This window comes from Passer domesticus, chromosome 6, assembly GCF_036417665.1.
Source record: "Passer domesticus isolate bPasDom1 chromosome 6, bPasDom1.hap1, whole genome shotgun sequence".
Lineage (NCBI taxonomy): Eukaryota > Metazoa > Chordata > Aves > Passeriformes > Passeridae > Passer > Passer domesticus.
In genome coordinates, this window is record NC_087479.1 from 38,120,144 (window position 1) to 38,138,742 (window position 18,599).

Here is an 18,599-nt window from a genome sequence, read left to right on the forward strand (position 1 = left end):
CACTGCCCAGGGTTCCCCACGATCCCGGTGGCCGGCCGGCTCGGCTGCCATCGCCGCGCGATGCATTGTGGTACATGCAGTCCGGTGCCCCTGCCCGCCCCCGCCGGAGGGTCCCTGGCCCAGAGGGCACCAGCTGTTCTTGGGTGTTAATAAAACAAGAAAGCGTATTCTCTAAGGCAGGCAGTATTGTGCTCAAGCTACCCTGGGCGGGGTTTTTTTGTCCTAAACCTGTGGTGAGATCCTGGTTCAGAATAGTAAGAATCAGCTGAACTGCAGTTCAGTGTCATCTCAACCACAGTTATTTGTTTATGTAAGGAAAATGTATTTTAAATGAAACACAAAAATAGACCTATGAGTAGTAGGTTTTTGTGTGCTTCTGTAATGCTTTATTCCAGGCTGGTTTTTCTCCTGCAGCAATAATTGACAGATCTCTGTTCTGCTTCTTACAGACTACAAAAGCATAGCACTCAAAGGCTCTGATGTGCCTCCCAGGCAGGAACCAGGACAGTCTCAGAAAACTCCAGTTATCCGCAGCCCACCCTTTTGCCAGCGCTGATCCGCCTGCCGCCAGGAGGAAGTGCCCTGCAGTGTTTGCAGGGAGTCACGGAGTGCAAGTGAGTCATGCTGCTAACCGCGGCGTTCGCAGGTGCCTTGTGCATTCTTTCCAGTTTAATATATAACCCCACGTTGTAAAGACCCACACAATGAAATTAGGAAACTCACTGATTTATTCAAGGAAGTAAAACTCATTAATATCTGAATAAAGCTAAATTTAAAGGGAAAAAATGGAGGGGGGGGGGTGTCTCTCTCAATCTTTCATTTCTGGCATTTGTTTGCTTGTTGGGGTTTTTGTTTGGTTAGTTTTTTTAATGCTAAAAAACATTAGAAAGTCAACTGCAAGCTAAAGTTTGTACTTGTCCAGCAATTGTGTTACACAGCACCCGGACATTCCAGGTATTGTAGGCATAAAGCAGGGAATCGAGGCAAATATAAACTCAATAAAAGGCTTCATTGTCTTTGCCATTGAGCTGCTCAGCGGGAAAACAGGACCGGGAGACTTCAATCTTGATGTTACAGTGCAACCTACCGACGGACAGGTGGAATTTGGAGTGCAGCTCCTGAACGGAAAATACAAGCAGCCACCCGAGGGCCCCTTCCCCGCCACGGAGCGGCGCCGGCAGCGGAGCGGGGTCCCGTGAAGGAGACGGAGCCGAGCTGGGAGCCCGCCGGGCGGGACGGCACAGGACAGCTCTGTCCCTCTCACCTTCTCACCGAGAAGCGGCGCTACACGCTCCCGTTCCCGCTCCCGATCCCGCTCCCGTTCCCGTTCCCATTCCCCTTCCTGCCCCCGTTCCCTGCAGGTGTCCGCCAGAGGGGGCCCGGCCCCCGCGGCTCTCGGGCTCCTGAGGCGAAGGCCGCTTGGCAGCAGAGCAGCAGCGGCTTCCCTTTATTATTTCTCTTTTTTGCCCGCGGCTGTTTCCCATGGTAAAGCGAACTCGATTATAAAATCCTATGTGACGACTTAGCCTATAAGGTTTTCAATTTCTATTTGAAGTGCAGGAGAGATTAAATGGGCTTTGGTTTGTGTGTCTTGCTGCCAAACTCAGTTGTTGCACAGTAAGTTGTACGTTCTGTGTCCTACAGAGCTGTAGCTACTCTGCTCTGGGCAGCTCCCACCGGGAGTGCTGCATCTGGGTCTGGAGTCCTCAGCACAGAAAAGACAAGGACCTGTTGGAGCACGTCCAGAAGAGGGTCACAAAGATGGTTAGAGAGCTGCAGCACCTTTCCTGTGAGGACATACTGAGGGAGTTGGGTGGAATTGAGTCAAGAGATGAGAAGGCTCTGGGGAGACCTTATTGCAGCCTTTCAGTACTTACAGGGGGCTTGTATGACATGGGGACAAGAGTTTTAGCAGGGCCTGTTGTGATAGGACAAGGGACAATGGTTTTAAACTAAAAGAGGGTTGATTTAGACTAGATATAAGGAAAAAAAGTTTTTATGTGTGGGTGGTGAGACCCTGTAACACATTGCCCAGAGAGATGGTGGATGCCCCACCTCTGGAAATATTCAAAGTCAGGTTGGATGGGGCTCTGAGCAACTTGGTCTAGTTGAAGATGACTGCTTATTGCAGGGCTTTGGACTAGATGACCTTTACGTGTCCCTTTCAAGCCAAACTGTTCTATGATTCAATAACCAGGGTTGTAGTCATGCACGTGTCATCTCAATCACAGTTATTTTTTTATGTAAGGAAAATGTATTTTAAATGAAACACAAAAATAGACCTATGAGTAGTAGGTTTTTGTGTGCTTCTGTAATGCTTTATTCCAGGCTGTTTTTCTCCTGCAGCAATAATTGACAGATCTCTGTTCTGGTTCTTACAGACTACAAAAGCATAGCACTCAAAGGATCTGATGTGCCTCCCAGGCAGGAACCAGGACAGTTGCAAAGCAGGTAAAAAGAGAATACGTGGGCACAAGCACTCTTATTTCTTCCACACACACAGAGGCTTGTGGAAGTGAGTCTCTCTTTAAAAACATCTGGTTTTGTGTGCAGTTAAGGTAATACCTGTTTGTGTCATGAGTTATGCACATCTATTGGAATGCATATATTCCTCACTGCTAGATACCTCTGTGTTTTATGGTTAAATCCTTACATTTTGGATTTCAATAGTGTGTTAAGTAAGTGCTGAACTTTAGTTAGAACTTCTGAAAATCCTCCTGTTGTGGAATTTGAACCCTAAACTTTTGACTATGCTGTCCCTTGTGTCTACTAGCTGGTTACTCTTCCTTCATATATTTCAGAATATGAGTATATTTATGCATGGGCAATGTCCTACTTAAAACTGTATTTCTAGGGACAAAGTGCAAGACCAATATTCCTGTATGTGGTATATTGCTTTTGGAATATGCTATTCAAGCTCTTTTACCAGGTATGGGTGAACATCTAAAACATTGCAGGTCTGTAAAGCTCCACATCAGACCAAGGGAAGGGAATCTAAAGTCACACTCAAGTTACAAAGCTGTTCAGCACTGTCTGTTTAAAACAGGGACCTGTTCAACTTTGTTATATAATCACAGTTGTCATGGGGTTGTTACTTTTGCACCTCCATCAAAGTCCTCAGTCTCAAGGAGAAGAATTTGCATTTTTACAGTCTGAAGCTGAGCTTAAAAATAGAAGTAGGGTTTAATTTTCTGACATGCTGATGAAATGGTTATTTTCTCCAAAAATATGCCAATCTAAATAGTGAGTCAAATTAAATGAAGGGATGCTTTTTATAGCCAGAAGATTGGAGCTTGTAAGAAATACAAATCTTTGTTGCCTGCTGTACATGCACTTTCCCACCATGATGCAAGAAAACTCTAAACCCTGATGTCCACAACTTATCAACTATCACTATTAACTTAACTTATCACTATTCTTCTGTGAGTGAAAATTAACCAGTGCTTAGAAAGCAAAACATTACAGATCTTAAACCTCCCCCCCCCACTGCTACAAAGTCATCATAATTCAAAATTTTCTTAGTTGCACCAGGAAAGCAAATTGGCAATTTCTACATGCTCTTCTTCACAGAGACATAATTTCAGCAAAGTCTTTTATTATTCATAATGTTTTGGCATCTCCCAGTTTGGCACTAGCATTTAATTCTGAATACATCAAGTTGAGGCAAAGTGTTAGGTGTTTACAGTGGTGATTTCTGTCTCCACTCCAGCCATCTCTTTAGAGGAGGAGGACTTCTCTCTACAGACAAGGTACTTCAAACCTAAAATGCTCTCCAGAGAGAACATTCTCTGGTCTTTGCATTAGGTTTTCAGGCCTCATTTTTAAAAAGTATTTTGGTAACACCTTAGGGACAATTGCAATACCTGACTCAGGCCACAGCAAAGTGACAATAGCAGGTGCTTCATTCCATTCCCTCTCCCTCAGTGCTTGGTCCTGCTACTCTTAACTTTATTTACATTAGTTAAAACTGTTCCCTGATCTGGTCCATCTCACAGAGGAGTAGTGCAAATTTTGAGTTGAGGTACTGTGTGTCATACTGTACTATGACACCACTTGTTTGGTGTCAAGTAGTGATGTTACAGGCTAAGCTCTGGTGCCTATATGAACTGTGATCTTGGCTTCAAAACGTAAATAAATGTGTCTGAAGATTTTTCTGTATGCATGCTGGAATGCACATTTAGGTTGGGTAATAGCATTTGCCAGAATACAGGTTAAAGTTGCTACACAGTCATGTTCTGAATTTTTTTATGGGCAGTTTCTACCACTAGAAGTTCTTGAAAATCTGCTTAGTTTCAGCTCTGCTATTGTGTTTGGCCATGCAACACCAGCAATGAGAATACTATAACAAAAAGCATACAGTCTCAGGCAGAAGCATCCCATGGGCAGGAACATTTCTGTCCTTGATTCACCATGGAAATTACACCACTGTAGATGTAAGACTAAGAGGTCAAACTTCATGCTTGTTAAAGGTATCAGGCTATACAGATTTTTTTTCTGAAATTGGTGGCATCTTCACTTTTACCTGAGGCTAGCTGGACTCTTACTTTCATTCTGTGTTTTTCAAACCCCGTCTGTATTTTACTTACCTAGCAAATGTATAACTCATCACAAATCCAGGCAACTCCCACACTAAATCACTGTGGAATTCAACCAGCACAAAGTTCCCAGTGGAAGTAAAGTCTGCAACCTTCTCTGTCCCACAATAAGGGCCAACTGCAGGTGACATGGGGCGGCTTCCATCATGTATGAGCAAGTAGTCATAGACACATCTGTCACTATATTCCAGCTCAAAGGATAACATTTTGAGAGATATCTGGAGAAAATACAACCAAAGCATTTTGTTTCCAGTTTGCAGCCTTTTCTCTTACCCATTTTTTGACAACAACAAATACTCTAAACTCCTTGTGTGCAGGCACCATTTTTTAATTCTGTGTGTGCACCACATCCTGATTCCATATGGCAATGCAAATTAATAGCAAATTATTTGCTTAGTTCATCAGTGTTTGGATTGGAAGGAGAAGTAAGGGACAAGATTGATCTTCCACACTTCACATTCTTTCCTCTAGAGAAATATAAAAACAGCACCTGTGTGATGTTTCAGTTTTCTAGTGGGAGCTCTTACCTAGGGATTATTTTGAACAAAGCCTTGTGTAAAGGTTTTCCCTTGCTGAGCACCTCAGATACCAAGATCCAGCATAAATTCTTGAAATGAATTTGTGCTTTCAGATTTTTACTCTGAGGATCTGGTGAAAAAGTGACATAACAGCTCTTATTCTTCAAGGGAAATAGGTTTCATCAGAGAACAGTGATGAAACCCACAAATGAATTAATCTGTGCCTTACCTTGTATCCTACTGGAGAAGTGATGACCCAGAAGCATGCACGGTTTTTGGGGTATTTATTGGGGTAATTTGGAGAGGTGATGACTCCTTTTGAATCTCTGAAAGTGGCTCCACAATTCACTGAGGAGTAAAGGAGAAAACCAGATATATTAACAAGAGCATTTTGTCAGTAGAAATGAGCTTGCTTACTACTGTATTATTTCTTAATACAGCTTGCTACTGTATTATTTCTTCAAACCAAGAAAAAATGTGCTACCCTGAAAACCTACTGCTGAAGTACTTCAATTCTTCACTTAGTATTTATATCAGCAGCTGTACTGAAGGAACTAGAAACATGTCTGATAAATAATCTTTGAGGATAGGGAACAGCTGCATCTAAAGCTGTATCTGACTTTCCAATCAGCTGTTACCATATTAGCATAGCATTCTGATGGCACTCACTGCCCTTCAGAAAAGAATCAGCTCAAGTACTCAAGATTGCATTATCAAGTTATATCTAGTGCTTTCTAGAAATTACTCAATTGAATAAAGCAAAAAGAGTAAAGATGACACTTTTCTAAGACTTTGGAGCACCTTATGGCTGCACTGCTCCTATTAATTTCAGTCATTGCATTGGTTTTTTTTAAAGACTTTGTTCTGGAGCTATGAAGAAGCCTAACAGAGGCTCTCAGAAGAATGTGAGTAGGATCTCAGGATAACTAATATGAGACTAACTAACTAACATCCCATTTTCTGTTTCCTGTGAACCTTTAGACACATTATGGCCTTCTGCATTTCCAATTGCTGTGAAAGTGTGAAGAATGACAAAGACCTACTCTGTAGTGTACAGTAAAAGTTTTCATTTCTTCTGTACAAATACTGCTAATGCTGTTCTCCAAGCTTTGTAAAGGAGTGTTCATACCCCTGTTGTAGGAGGCTCTGAATCCTCTGGCTGTAATGCTCTCATCACTTGCAAACTCTATTAGCATTGTGGATCCAGATGCCACTAAGGAGGGCAGTGGACCCTTCCCACAGTACTTGTCCAGCAAGACAGGGGAGCTCTTGCTGTTCCCATTGTAAATTTTTATATAGTCAGAAGAACAGTCTGAGGAGCGTTGGAGATCAAAAGCCTCAAACTGCAGGAAGATCTGGAGAAACAAAAAAGCAAAAGTTGGGTGTAATGTTATACACAGGGAAAGTCTTAAACCTTCATATTCATTTTACTATCCATTTATTACTGAAACTTTACTTTCTATATAAAAAGAGTACAGAATTTCATCTAGATGTGCTATTACTGAGATCCCAGAGACTGATGTTTCACTACTGCTTGTCTTTGAAAAGCCATCCTCTCTGAACTGGATAAAAATTGAGTGAAATAATCCCTCTAATAGTCTTAGATCTAATGAAAATTGTTGAGACTTTCATTTATTGCATAACAAAATAAATGCCTTGATGCATGAACTGACTCCCAGGGGTTACTCATGGTAATGAAATAATGCTGTGTAGCCTGGGTACTGTGCTTCAAACCTTTTTCTTCCTGATAAAAATTACCTTACTTCGGCGGATGCGGATCAGCCACAGGCAGTTGCTATTGTTTGGGTATGGGGATGGGTAATTGGCAGAGGAGAACGAGCCTTTGGGTTTAGGCAACACAGAGCTGCAGCAATCTGAAGGGAAGAACCAAACAGCATTGAAGAGAATGAAAACTGCACAAAAATATTCCCATCATGCCTGACAAGTCTCTCCAACCATTTGCAGCAGTCAAGCTTGTATAAGTTAATTATACTGCTTACTGCTTATATTGCTGTTCCTGGTCTAAAAATTATTGAAAACCTGCAAGTGAAATAAAGGTAGTTGAAGTACTTGTCTGTTTCAGCTACTAATGTTTTTTTAAAAGATAATAGAGCTTTGTTCACAATATATTAGTTTACTAAAAAAGGCCTGGATCTTTCATGGACTTCCTTAGCTTCAATCACAGAAGTACTTTCAATGACTGCAGTACATAAATTTCTGTTAGCAACTGTGTGTATTCATAAGTGTGTGCAAAAATCAAATTTGAAAACAAGATTTTGTCAAAGCAAGGAGAGGTAGTCACTGAGGGAAAATGGTAACAGAGAGCACTAAAGTCAGCGTACAGACCTAGTGACTGGTATACAACATCTGATCTCATCTGTCTTTTGTTTTTCCACATCTTCATTTTTTGCATTTTATGTAACTCCCCAAATTCCAAAATATGAATATATGACATCTGCTCATAGGAATTTTTGACATTTTTCTCTTGCTTCCTACTTTTCTTGAGACAACCAGACTTTTTATTGGTTTTTTTTAGTCCCCAAGTTTTTCTCTCTTTTTTAAATTTAGTGCTTTTCTTCCAAAAAATACAGATCTAATTATGAAATTGCATAGTAATGGTACGGAAATGTGATTCATTCCCAGCCCAACTGTCAAGAATAAATATCACTAAATACTTGTTATCACTATCTTTGAGACACATGAATTGTAAAGTTGTCTCATCTGCAGTTGTGAATTTGGAGGAACCACTCTCAGCAATGATTTCTGTACCTAACAATCCAACTGAAAGAACGCTAATTCCTTCTAAATTCTAATTATTTAACTAAGTTCTAACACAAGAGTAGAATTTAGTACACTAATATTTAGATCTTGTTAATGCTTCTTGCTGTTTTGGTGGAAACTAATTGAATAACATCTCAGAAAAGTCAAACACCATATAAATCAATTAGCCTTTGTTCTGGGAGTTAATGCAAAACCCATGCAGTGCAGGAGCATGATGTTATACCTGTTTTGTGCATCTTGGCTGAAGAGTTCCTGTTCACAGAGGAGTGTTAGGTATTGCTAGACCTTAAGATACCACAGGGATGAGTTAAGAAATGGATGTGGCAAGAAAGTAGATATCTATTCAAAATGCCTATGGTTTTCTCCTCCAAGGGGTTCTGATCAGGCTGAATATCACCCATGCTTACAGCCCTGCAGACATTTTGTAATTAAGAGAAATCACAAATCTGCTGGCACTACTGATGCACATGACTCTAAGCTATACTCCTGGCTGAGGAGAGCTTACATGCTTTGCAACCTTCAGAGCTTTCCTGAAATGAGAATTTGACAGGGGTAGCAACCATGAGTTCTCTGATGGATTTTGCTTATCTCCAAGAGCAGGGATTAGGTGAGGATATCTTAAAATGAGAGTGAATAATTGAAAGTAAATTCCTTTCCTTGGAAAGTCCTTTCCAAGAAGGCAGCAGTTTGGCACAGGGACAGTTCTGTTTCCTTTTGTAGGGTGAGAGAGGTGTAGTGAAGGGACTGTGAGCCACATTCCTTTGGGGGATGTCTGTCAGTGCCTTCAGACATCAGCTGCATTCATATGCCTTCTATCTACAGCACTTACTGCACTTGTAGAGCTTGTTGATTTTAGCTACATCCAAGTTGCTCAGCCCATCTCTCTGCCCAATAGGTATAGAAGGGTCAGGAACTGGTACAATAGTTGGTTTTCCTGGAGTGCTGGAGAAATCATACCTGTAGAAATAAGGAAATCACATTTCTAGATTGCTTTTCATAGACAGGGAATTTCTCTAACTGCATTATCATTTCTCTAACTGCATTATCATTTCTCATGAACTATGTAAACAGAATTTTAATGGAAATAGACAAGAAGCTTCTCAGAGACCTGGTAGCCTTCCCTGAAGAGGACCAGCATGGCAGATACTTGATGTTCAGCAGGTGGAAGCAAGGAAGCAGAAAAAGCTGCTCTGTCCTGAGTGAAAGGGCCTTTCAGTAATGTCCAGCAGAATGGACTGAATCCCACCTTCTTGGTTCCTGAGGCAGAGGAGCAGAAATAGTTCTGTCTCTGTTACTAATTGCTATCTGCAATTTCCTGCCTTCTCCTAGTCCAGTTTTTTTTTCATGGTTTTGTTCAGAAATTATTACTTGCTTGTGGAAATAAAAGAGAAGGTACGTGATACAAGCTTGTACATTATGGACTAAAATGCAGCCTTAGACAGTGTTCCCACATCTCAATTAAATTAAAAAATTCCATTTTTCTTGCCTCTACACTTGAATGTTGTTGTCTGTGATTAGATGTTACTAAAATAATTTAAACTTCAGAACTGGTTTAGATCAGTGGTTCAGTAGAATTAGACTTTGGGCAAGAGGCCTGTCAAAGGTCTTTAGCAAGAGGCAAGAGTACATTGGAAGAAAAACGTCCTATGTTTTGTTGCTATCCATATCAACTTGTTTTCCAGGAATCCTGCTGACAAAGGAAGTATGCTCACCCTTAATTATGTCCATGCACTCAAATGAACAGCAAAAGTCACTCCCTGCACAGAGCAACTTCTTCTTCCTAGATCAGAACAGAAGGTCTGAAAGCTGCTCCTTGGAAAGGATGTTTCTGCAAACAACTTACGCGCCATAGTGCATCACTGAAGAGTAGTCATAGGGAAGGCCCAGGTTTTTGGAATTCATTTTTCCAAAGTTCCCTTGTTCCCCTGTAAGGTAGGAAAGCAGCATTTCAGTCAGAGCAATTATTACTGCTCTAATAGTGCACTGCCTGCTGTCATAATCTGGAGAGTAACATAGGACACTAATATGTGTTCTAATGAGATCTTGGACCTATCAGAGCCACCAGAGATTTTTGAAATCCATGGGAACCCATTTTTACAGTCTAGTATGCTTCAGAATATAAAGTTCATCAAATAAGCTTTGATATAATCAATGAATACATTCTACTCTTCAAACAAAAGTATTCCTCTGTCCATCTTCATATTGGATGTCTCCAAACACATTTCAGTGCATTATCTTGAATACTGTAAGCATCCAACCTATGTCCCAAAAGTTGTATTCATACCTTGAGGGGGAAATCTGGCTGACCACCTAGATGAAAAATTAGGAGCTATGTGTGGGTGATGTCATGCTCAGTCCTAGTGCCACAAAAGAAAGGAACATATTTTCCCTGTTACTTGCCCCAGAGCCCATGCTACCAGACATGTTCTGGCTTTGTCTCTGCTCAAACCCATCAGCAGTGACTAGAGTGAAGTGATATGACTCACATGAAGCAGAAAAACAAATTCTGTCAGAACAGCTGCTGAGCATCTCATCACTTTTCATCAGCCATAAAAGCCAATATGAGATAAGGTGTTACACTGATACAGGGCTGGGGTCCAGGGACAGAGACTGAATTTCATGTCACCTAGCTTTATTTCTTCAAGTTAGGCATGGAAGCTATTCCTCAAGGCTTCCAGGATAGTCAGAGGAGAGGGAAAGAAAGAGAGACACAGTTGGAGGGAGTTTCATACTTCTTTTTCTCACTGACTGGAGATCATGAGTATGAATTACATGCTGGGTCTCTTCCATGGTGAGACAGGCAAACAAGCACTGTCAGAGCAGGCAGCTGAATGCAGCCAGCCTGGCATTAAGAGTAAAGCACTAGCCACTGAGCACTCCTTTCCAGTTCTGTACCTTCATTATTGTAACTACAAATGTGGTTTGTAAACCACAGACCATCTGGACAAGAGTTTGGAGTTGGACATCCTTGACATCTACACAACTCAGCTGGCAGGCTTCCAGCTAGAGCAAATCTCAGCCAGTAATGTCCTTCAGCACTGGTCCTGGGCTGACAGCTAAGAGATGCAAAAAGATTTGAAATCCCAACTAATAGAAATTTGGGGATAAACATGGATTTGGAGCTTTTCATAGCTCTAAAACTCAGTTAAGGCTTAAACTGTTTCTCAACAGCATTGGCCTTCCTGACTCCGTTTTAATCTCAGTCCTTCTTATCTGCTATACTAACTTCAGAAAGAATTGCCAGCAAGTGTGCAATTTTTTTTGAGGTGATGAACAGAGAACATGTGGTGAACAAGTTCAAACGTGGTGAAACACTGAAGCATATGGCTACTGTTTGGCACAGAATTGCTTTGCTGAATTAGTTTGCTAAATAAAGAAAAAGTGACAGCATCCTAGCTGGACTGAGGTGCTGCCAGCAAACTACTACCTACCTCATCACATGCCAAAGAGATCTGGCTGTCTAGACCTGCACATGTTTTGGGACTTACCCCACCTTTTCCACTCTCATAAAAGAAAAAAAAAATCTACCTCTGCCAGAATGTAAGTGCAATGACTCAGAAAAGCTGAAAAGGAAATTATGGCTGAAGACTCTGAATATATTTTTCCCAAAAATGTAGGAAAAACAAGCTGAGTTTCAAGTAACTAAGTGGACAGCAACTGATGAGGCTTCATTTTATCAAAACAAAGAAGTAGGATGGCTTCCAAGGTAAATTGCTGGATAAAAACAAAACCCAGAAAACATTAACAATATGAAAGTCCTGTCAAGAGAAAAACAGCTTGTGTGAGAGAGCTGAGACACTGGAAAAGGTCTTGAGGTCTAGTTCTGCACCACCAAGGTCAGCAGGAGCTCTGCCATCAGCAGCATTAACAGCAGCAAGTTGTAACATTACAGTCCTCATGAACATAACTCTTTCTCCATATCCTTTTCCCTGCATATCCTTGCATTTTTTCCCTACAGTACACACTCTGCATTCCAACTCCTTGCTACACAAATAATCTCATTCTCCAGCCATGCCAAATACTCAAAATACTGATGATATACCTCATCTCCTTTGGCATAGCCTTGTCTTCTTTACCTCTTCCCCCTCATTTATCATTTCATGACACCGTGCCTGAATCACAGCTTGGTTACATCTGTATCCTTCAGGAATTGTGACATCTGAACCTGTGGAGTTCCCTTTGCAAAACTACTGTAAGACTACGTGTGTTTAGTGTATATAACTTCATGATTTCAACTTCTCTTTCCTAGCACATCCTTTGCTGACATTTCAAACATGGCACACCCTTGTTGTACAATGGCAAACAACTCACAGCAAAATTACACCTTAACATTGGAGCTGAAACCTCAATAAAGAACAACACAAATGGAATTTACTTAGGATGTCATGGGAATTGCTGAAGAAAGTTTGGAGAGCAGTGTGTTAGGAATTTGCAATAAAAACAATCAAGTTCCATCTGGAGAAAAAGATGGATATATTTTTAGCTGTGCATGATATTGTGTAGTTGAGTATCTAATTTGTTGAAGAGACTTAATAGAATTTGGTATTCAATTGTCTGGCCTCATTTTACTATTATTTTCTATAATTAACTAAATAGACTATTGTATTTTTATAATTGTTATGGGTTACTCAGCTCTCTAAACAGCTGTCAGACAAGTGACGCCCTGCATACTTTCTTCTGGTATTTTCCTTCTATGTGCCACTTTCTCACTTTCCCTTGGACCTCTTGCCATTCTCCCTACCCTTTCCTCCCCAGAGCCTGGAGCTCTTGTATATGATGAGCACTGTTCCCAGCACACAGATCATGGGCACGTGCCCAAACAATTCATTCTGCATTCCTTTCCATTAATAGTATCCACTTAGTTTTCCTCTACAGAATTACCACTCCTGATTGCTTCCCATGGCTCCTTCTTTTCATGTGTCTATGATCCTGTCCACAAGGAGGAAATAATTGCAGTCTTTCCTCTCACATCAAGCCAGGTCCCAGAATTTTGGAAATGCTAATGGTTGCATGTGTTTCCAATGTCTCCACATTGAGCCCCTGGTTCATATACATTTTAGGATACATTTCACTCACTGCCAAGATGCCTACTGGATGCCTCCCCCTATTTCCATGGCTTTCCTGTGATAGAACTGTTGTGTGATTCCCCAGCATGATCTTCAATGTCACACTTCACCCCCCTCAGTTAAGGATACCATAGTCTTGCCTCCTGGCCAAGTCGTTGCAACAACATTTTGTAATCCTGATGATCCTGGTATTTTGGGGTCTGGGCTCAAGATGACAATCAAAATAAGAATATAGAGCTACTTTTAGGCTGCATCTTTCACAGTGTAGCCACAGAAATTCCCTTAGTACAAACACTGAACAAGAAATTCCATCACACTGAATGTGCTGCTGCTGCTGCAATTCAGCCAGCATTAATCATGGTTCTTATTTGCATTGCTGTTCACAGGAGAAATGTTCTCCTTTAACTGTAAGTATATATTTTCTCTTAAGATTTAGTGGACATACCTGCCACTATGTGTTCCCACATAATCTTGACAAACCTGTCCCGATCACTCCGTGCCTGTTCATGGATGAAACCCAGTGCGTGGTTCATTTCATGCTGAATTGCTCCTTTATCCATGCAGCCATTTTTCACCAGGCCTACTGCTTGGCGTCCTCCAATCTTTCCAAAGTAAGACCAGCAGCTAAGAATAAACAATCAATAAGCAAAAGGATCACATTTAGCAAATACAAATATATAGATGTATTGATCATGTCACCAAGATTCTCTAGATATGCAGCCACAGCAGGGGACATGCAATAATCACTGGCATGAGATATCTAGACTTCTGAAAGCTGCCAAATGACATGGTGGGAGGGAAATAAAGCCTTTGTGCTGAGGATGGCAAATTTTAAACCAGTAAATTTGCTATATCAAACTAAGGCAAAGCAGTATAAAGTGTTAAGCAAAACCCGAAACAATTATACTTATTTAAATTTTTACAACAATTAAGTAAAATGTCTTATTTGGACTTATACCCCATTATCTTTAAATCCACACACACATTTATTCCTGCAGCCTATTAGCTGATGTAACTACCAATATATCTAAAGAAAAATGAAAAATTGTACTTTCTCTCTAAATCTTTACTGCTAGCATGAAAAAAAAAAAAAAACAAACCAACAAAACAATTACTTAAATCCAAAACAAACCAGAAAAAAATCGAAAAGACCTTTTGAGTGCTGCCACTCTCAGGAGACAGGGAGCTTACCTCTGCCCTCGTTCAACATAAACATAGTCTGTTTCTGTAGTGCGATTTACAAATTGCACACAGGTCAGCGTGGAGATCTCTTGCAAAGCATCAGCAATCCAAGACCTCTCTGTTATTGCTAGAAAGAGAAGGGGGGCAGGAGAAATCTTTCTTGGTTAATCAAAAATCAAGGTGTATTGATGGGGTGCATTCCTTTGAAACTTCACAGCACTCATTAGCTCTTTATCATACAAGTATAGTAAAAAAAGGGCACCAAACATTCACAGATCTTCAAACTGACTGGACTTTTTTAGGGAAGTATAACAATTACAGTTATCCCATACACATATTATTTAGGAGACAGCTGATGGAAAGCAAAAGATTGGCATTGTTCCTTCCATTAGGCAGAACAGAAGAAATGAGGCAGTTTCAGATACAAATAGTTGGATTAGAGTATTCCAAATAAGCCAGCTGATTGTAGCTAAGCACCAAAACCCTATTTTGTTTATCAGAAAGAGCAAATGCCTGCCACAGCCCCCTTTGAATCACTTGAGACAGCCAAGGCTCAGGTACCAAATAAAGATCAGAGTGTTTATCTACTTTGGAACATTTTGGCTTAATTTGGCTTCCTCAGTTATGAATCACCTGCAACTGATGTGTATCTCAATTTCCTAATATTTAAACTTTGGAGAGAGAGAGTTAGAGGAAATAACCCTCACCCATCCATAAAAGTGTATACTGCAGTTCTGGAGGCACATGGGCAGAGAAGCAGCCTAGATAACACAGAGATTGAGCTTTTCTCAGTTCCTTTCCCTGAGGAACAGGGATCAGGCTCAGGCTGTATTTTACTTCCATGCCGTTTTCTCTCAAGGGAAGATCTTTGAAGAAGGGTCTGTATGGAATTCACTCCTGCAGCTTTTGCATAGGACAGAACTATTGACTGACTAGAGGGAATCAAAAAAGGAAAAATATCTCCAAGGATCTTTGCTCCATTTTTGTCTCGACAGGGGTTATAGTGTGGGAATATTTATGTGAGAGATTTAAAAGAAAATTATAGCATTAAAAAACATGTTCCTTGTGGTAATTATGACAAAAATACATTCATAATGGGAACAAATTATGCCTCTTCTAATGTACTTGCTAAATATCAAAGTACATTGTAGCTAACAGGAACAAGCTAATATTTGAAATTACAATTAATTACCTGACTATTGGCCCAAATAACCACATATTTTAGTGTGATCTGTTTGGAGTCTTAGCCAAACTTCCATAGGGCTAACAGGATAGAAAAAGAGACGTGTCAATAAATTCTCACTTGTGCAAAGATTGCTTTTGGTGCATGCCAGTGAAACATAAAATAACAGGGGGTTAGGAACTGGAACTTTAGAGCTAACTTTAGAGCATCCGTTTGCATACACTCACAGAAATCAGAAGAGATGTTAACTGGAACCTTGACCAGTCCATCTTGTGACTTGGGCCACAAACAGCTCTCACAGTTAATGGCACTGCGTCGCCCTCTTCTCAGGAGGATGTCTCCTTCATACACAGCTATTTCACTACCTGGCAGGTGCAGAAAATAAAGAACATACAAGGCACTGAGAAGGCAAACACATGTGCAGAAAGGGAGACAAGAAGTACACACTAACCAAGATTTTGCATATTTGGAAATTTCTTTCACTGAAATTCATTTCCTAATAATGTGAGGAAGGATTAGTATGCTAAGACTGATTAGGTCTGCCTTGCTTCCTGGGTAGAAAAATTTAGTATTAATATAAATGTCATAGTGCAGCTGTAATCAACGTTGTGACTAAATAAACTTTAGCTTAAGAAGCTTTGGGAGCTTTCAGAGGGGAATGCTAAGTGTTATAAGTCATTGTCCTCTTCATTAGAACTTGTGGAATTAAAGAAAAAACATAACTGACCTCTGTAAAAATAGGATTAATAATACATTAGTATTAAATAAATGACTATTTTCATCATGCATACTGAATGTATGCAAACTGTTAATGGCCAGGTTAACTGTGCATTTAACATAAGACATTGTGACGTGCTCCTCAATTCTGACTCTAAAATACTGGGAATACATTTCTCACAGACAAAAGCTATCTGTTACTAAGCAAAAAAATTACAGAAGTCTTGGGTATAGCAGACAGGAAAGTACCATATATCACATAAGATAGAAAATAAAGTGAAAAATACTCTGGTTTGCTAGAGCTACATATGGAAAAGAACATTTCATGTAGCAATTGTTCAATAATTCTTCATAATTTCTTTATCACAACAGCATAAAAAATCAAAATGAATGTGACTTTAAAACACATTTGAGTTCTGTGAATTGCCTTCCACTGATGGTAGAAAAAAACCCCAAAACATTTTCAAAGAGAAAAATATACCAAATCATGATATTGATGTAGCTCCACCAAAACCTGTAGTTATTTATATAATAATTACAATCAAACTCACCTAAGTCATTCTTTCTTGTAGCTATCTGGAGAAAAAAAAAAGTACATATATTTTAGTACATGCTCATCTCCATAGCAGAAAACTTCTATCAAGTAGATTCACAGCAGTAAGAGTTTCTAATTAATTTTAAGATAGAGCAACTCAGCAGCAGCAATGTAAATTCTCAACATCTCAGAGCAGGGACACACCTGGACAGGTTTACTTAGTGCAAAGCTACAGATAAATGCTAAATGAGTTGGCAGAAGAAAGTACTTCATCTTCAAATTTCCAAGATGAACTTCTCTGCTCTGCAGCTCAGTTCTCAAAATTGTGGTTAGTTTACTTGGGGCAAGTTTTATGGGAAAGCTGCTGCTGTTGTTAACAAGCGTAACAAAATTAGATAACACGAAGTATTTCCACAAAACAAACAAGCTGCAGGACCTCTCAAGAGAATTTCCAGGCTCTCATTTCTTATTTATCTTTAGAAAACAGAGGAAGTGGAGCAATAGGAAAGAAAATTCAGTAACCTTTAAGTGACTCATCTTTAATTCTAAGAAGAAGCCATGAGCTGCTGCAGGTCCCCTCACTGCTGACCAAGGGACAGGATATCCGGCTGCAGTCTGTTTACAGGCAAACTCCATCTCAAGGAACCCTTTGATCCATCCCCACTGACTACCTGTAATAGTAACTCCTTAGTTTGCTGCCAGGAGACAGCCTGCTCTGCACAGCCCATCTATCTGCCTGTCCCCTCTGTGCACAGCTCCCAGCCCAGCATTTCTGGCTAGAAGCACTAAAAATCTCTTGGAGTCAGAGATGAATCTGATTGTCGACAGAAATTGTTTTTTCAACATGGTGTCTTGCAATATAATCATTGTGGACAGAAATTGTGTGTCTTTCTGGAGTCTACAAACACATAAAACCACCAGGTCACAGAGTTTTGTCTTCCTAGCTTCTGGGATGCTCTCCTGCCTTTGATGTCCATGAATAGAAACAAGATTAGAAAAGCAGGCCAAATCCTAGAAACCTCACACTGTAAGAGTAAGGCAAAGAATTAGAATATTCATGCTAAAGCCACATGAACATCACTATAGGCAGGCAAATCCTGTTTTCCTCTCCCAGCTTCAATCCCTGCACAAATACTGAGAAGCTGTAGGAGCTTTGACTCCTGCAAAGACAATATTTTGAGGAACCTGTGTACTTCACAGCAAATCAAGATGGCAAGTGCCTTTCCAGAGAGATATATGGGCTGGTCCTTTGTTTTTAAAAAGAGTACTTTGCTAGGAAAATTTTCACTGATATTATGTAAAGCTTTGCTACTAATATTTTAATGTTACCCTTCTAATAGTTTGCTCCTCAACTTCCTAAAACAGTCCACATTTCTGTGACTTCCACAATTTATTTTCATTTATCATTTCCATGTAGAAAAATAATGAGGTGCAGATAAAAAGGGCTCTTTTTTGTTTGGCTAATCAGAGGATGAAGTTTAGAAGTCCTCATTAGTTTGTTACATCATTAACCAGAGGTCCTCCAGTACAGTTCCAAGCAACCTCTGTGTCTATTCTAGATCAGGCCTAAAAGAGAGACAGAAGGAGTCACAGGAGCATATTTCTGCTGCTACATATCACAAAATGACAGAGGAGACAGCAGAAGTTATTAGGCAATAAAAGCAAGAGAACAAGTCCAGATCACTGTGGAGAGCCTGCAGCTGGGTCACCCCAGGTGTGCAGTAAGCAGGGATGGGAGGGCCCTTTGAAGTTCTGCCATACAGTTTTGCATATTCATTTCATGGGGAAAAAAACCCCGAAACACAAACCGTCAAATCAAGAGATTTATCCCATGGTTTAATTAGTTTTCCTGACTGCCAGAAACAACTGGGTATTTTTCAAGGCTGATTTATAGACCAAAGTCTTGTATCACCTGATAACACATTATCAGGAGCTGTCTCATAGATGCAAATTTCCTTTTTGATGCTGCTTGTCTACATTATCTGCTTTGATATTCTACCAGAATACTCTTCAGGTCTTGGT

The 18,599-nt window shown here is 40.3% G+C and overlaps 2 protein-coding genes and 1 long non-coding RNA gene across 4 annotated transcripts in view; 2 read left to right on the plus strand and 1 right to left on the minus strand.

Annotated features, from left to right (window-relative positions):
- The first annotated feature begins 92 nt into the window (after positions 1–92).
- LOC135303216 (uncharacterized) lies at positions 93–1,391 on the plus strand. Of its 2 annotated transcripts, none has more exons than XR_010364698.1 (3): positions 93–310; positions 450–614; positions 1,029–1,391. It is a non-coding gene; the product is annotated as an uncharacterized LOC135303216 (long non-coding RNA). The 2 variants fall into 2 exon arrangements; XR_010364699.1 differs by having other exon boundaries at positions 1,078–1,391.
- Positions 1,392–2,349: 958 nt separating this feature from the next.
- LOC135303211 (embryonic protein UVS.2-like) lies at positions 2,350–17,023 on the minus strand. The gene is made up of 11 exons (XM_064424701.1): positions 16,782–17,023; positions 16,594–16,618; positions 15,553–15,690; positions 14,152–14,269; positions 13,406–13,584; positions 9,738–9,819; positions 8,724–8,851; positions 6,872–6,987; positions 6,243–6,468; positions 5,343–5,461; positions 2,350–4,813 (listed from the first exon to the last, which is right to left on the minus strand). The coding sequence occupies exons 1-11, from the start codon at positions 16,848–16,850 to the stop codon at positions 4,583–4,585; spliced, it is 1,431 nt and encodes a 476-aa protein (XP_064280771.1). The 5' UTR covers positions 16,851–17,023; the 3' UTR covers positions 2,350–4,582.
- LOC135303213 (transmembrane protein 263-like) overlaps positions 2,387–18,599 on the plus strand; it is a 231,183-nt gene continuing 214,970 nt past the window's right edge. The window contains exon 1 of the mRNA XM_064424703.1: positions 2,387–2,451. The gene's annotated coding sequence lies outside the window, so the exon portion shown is untranslated. The remainder of the gene's footprint in view (positions 2,452–18,599) is intronic.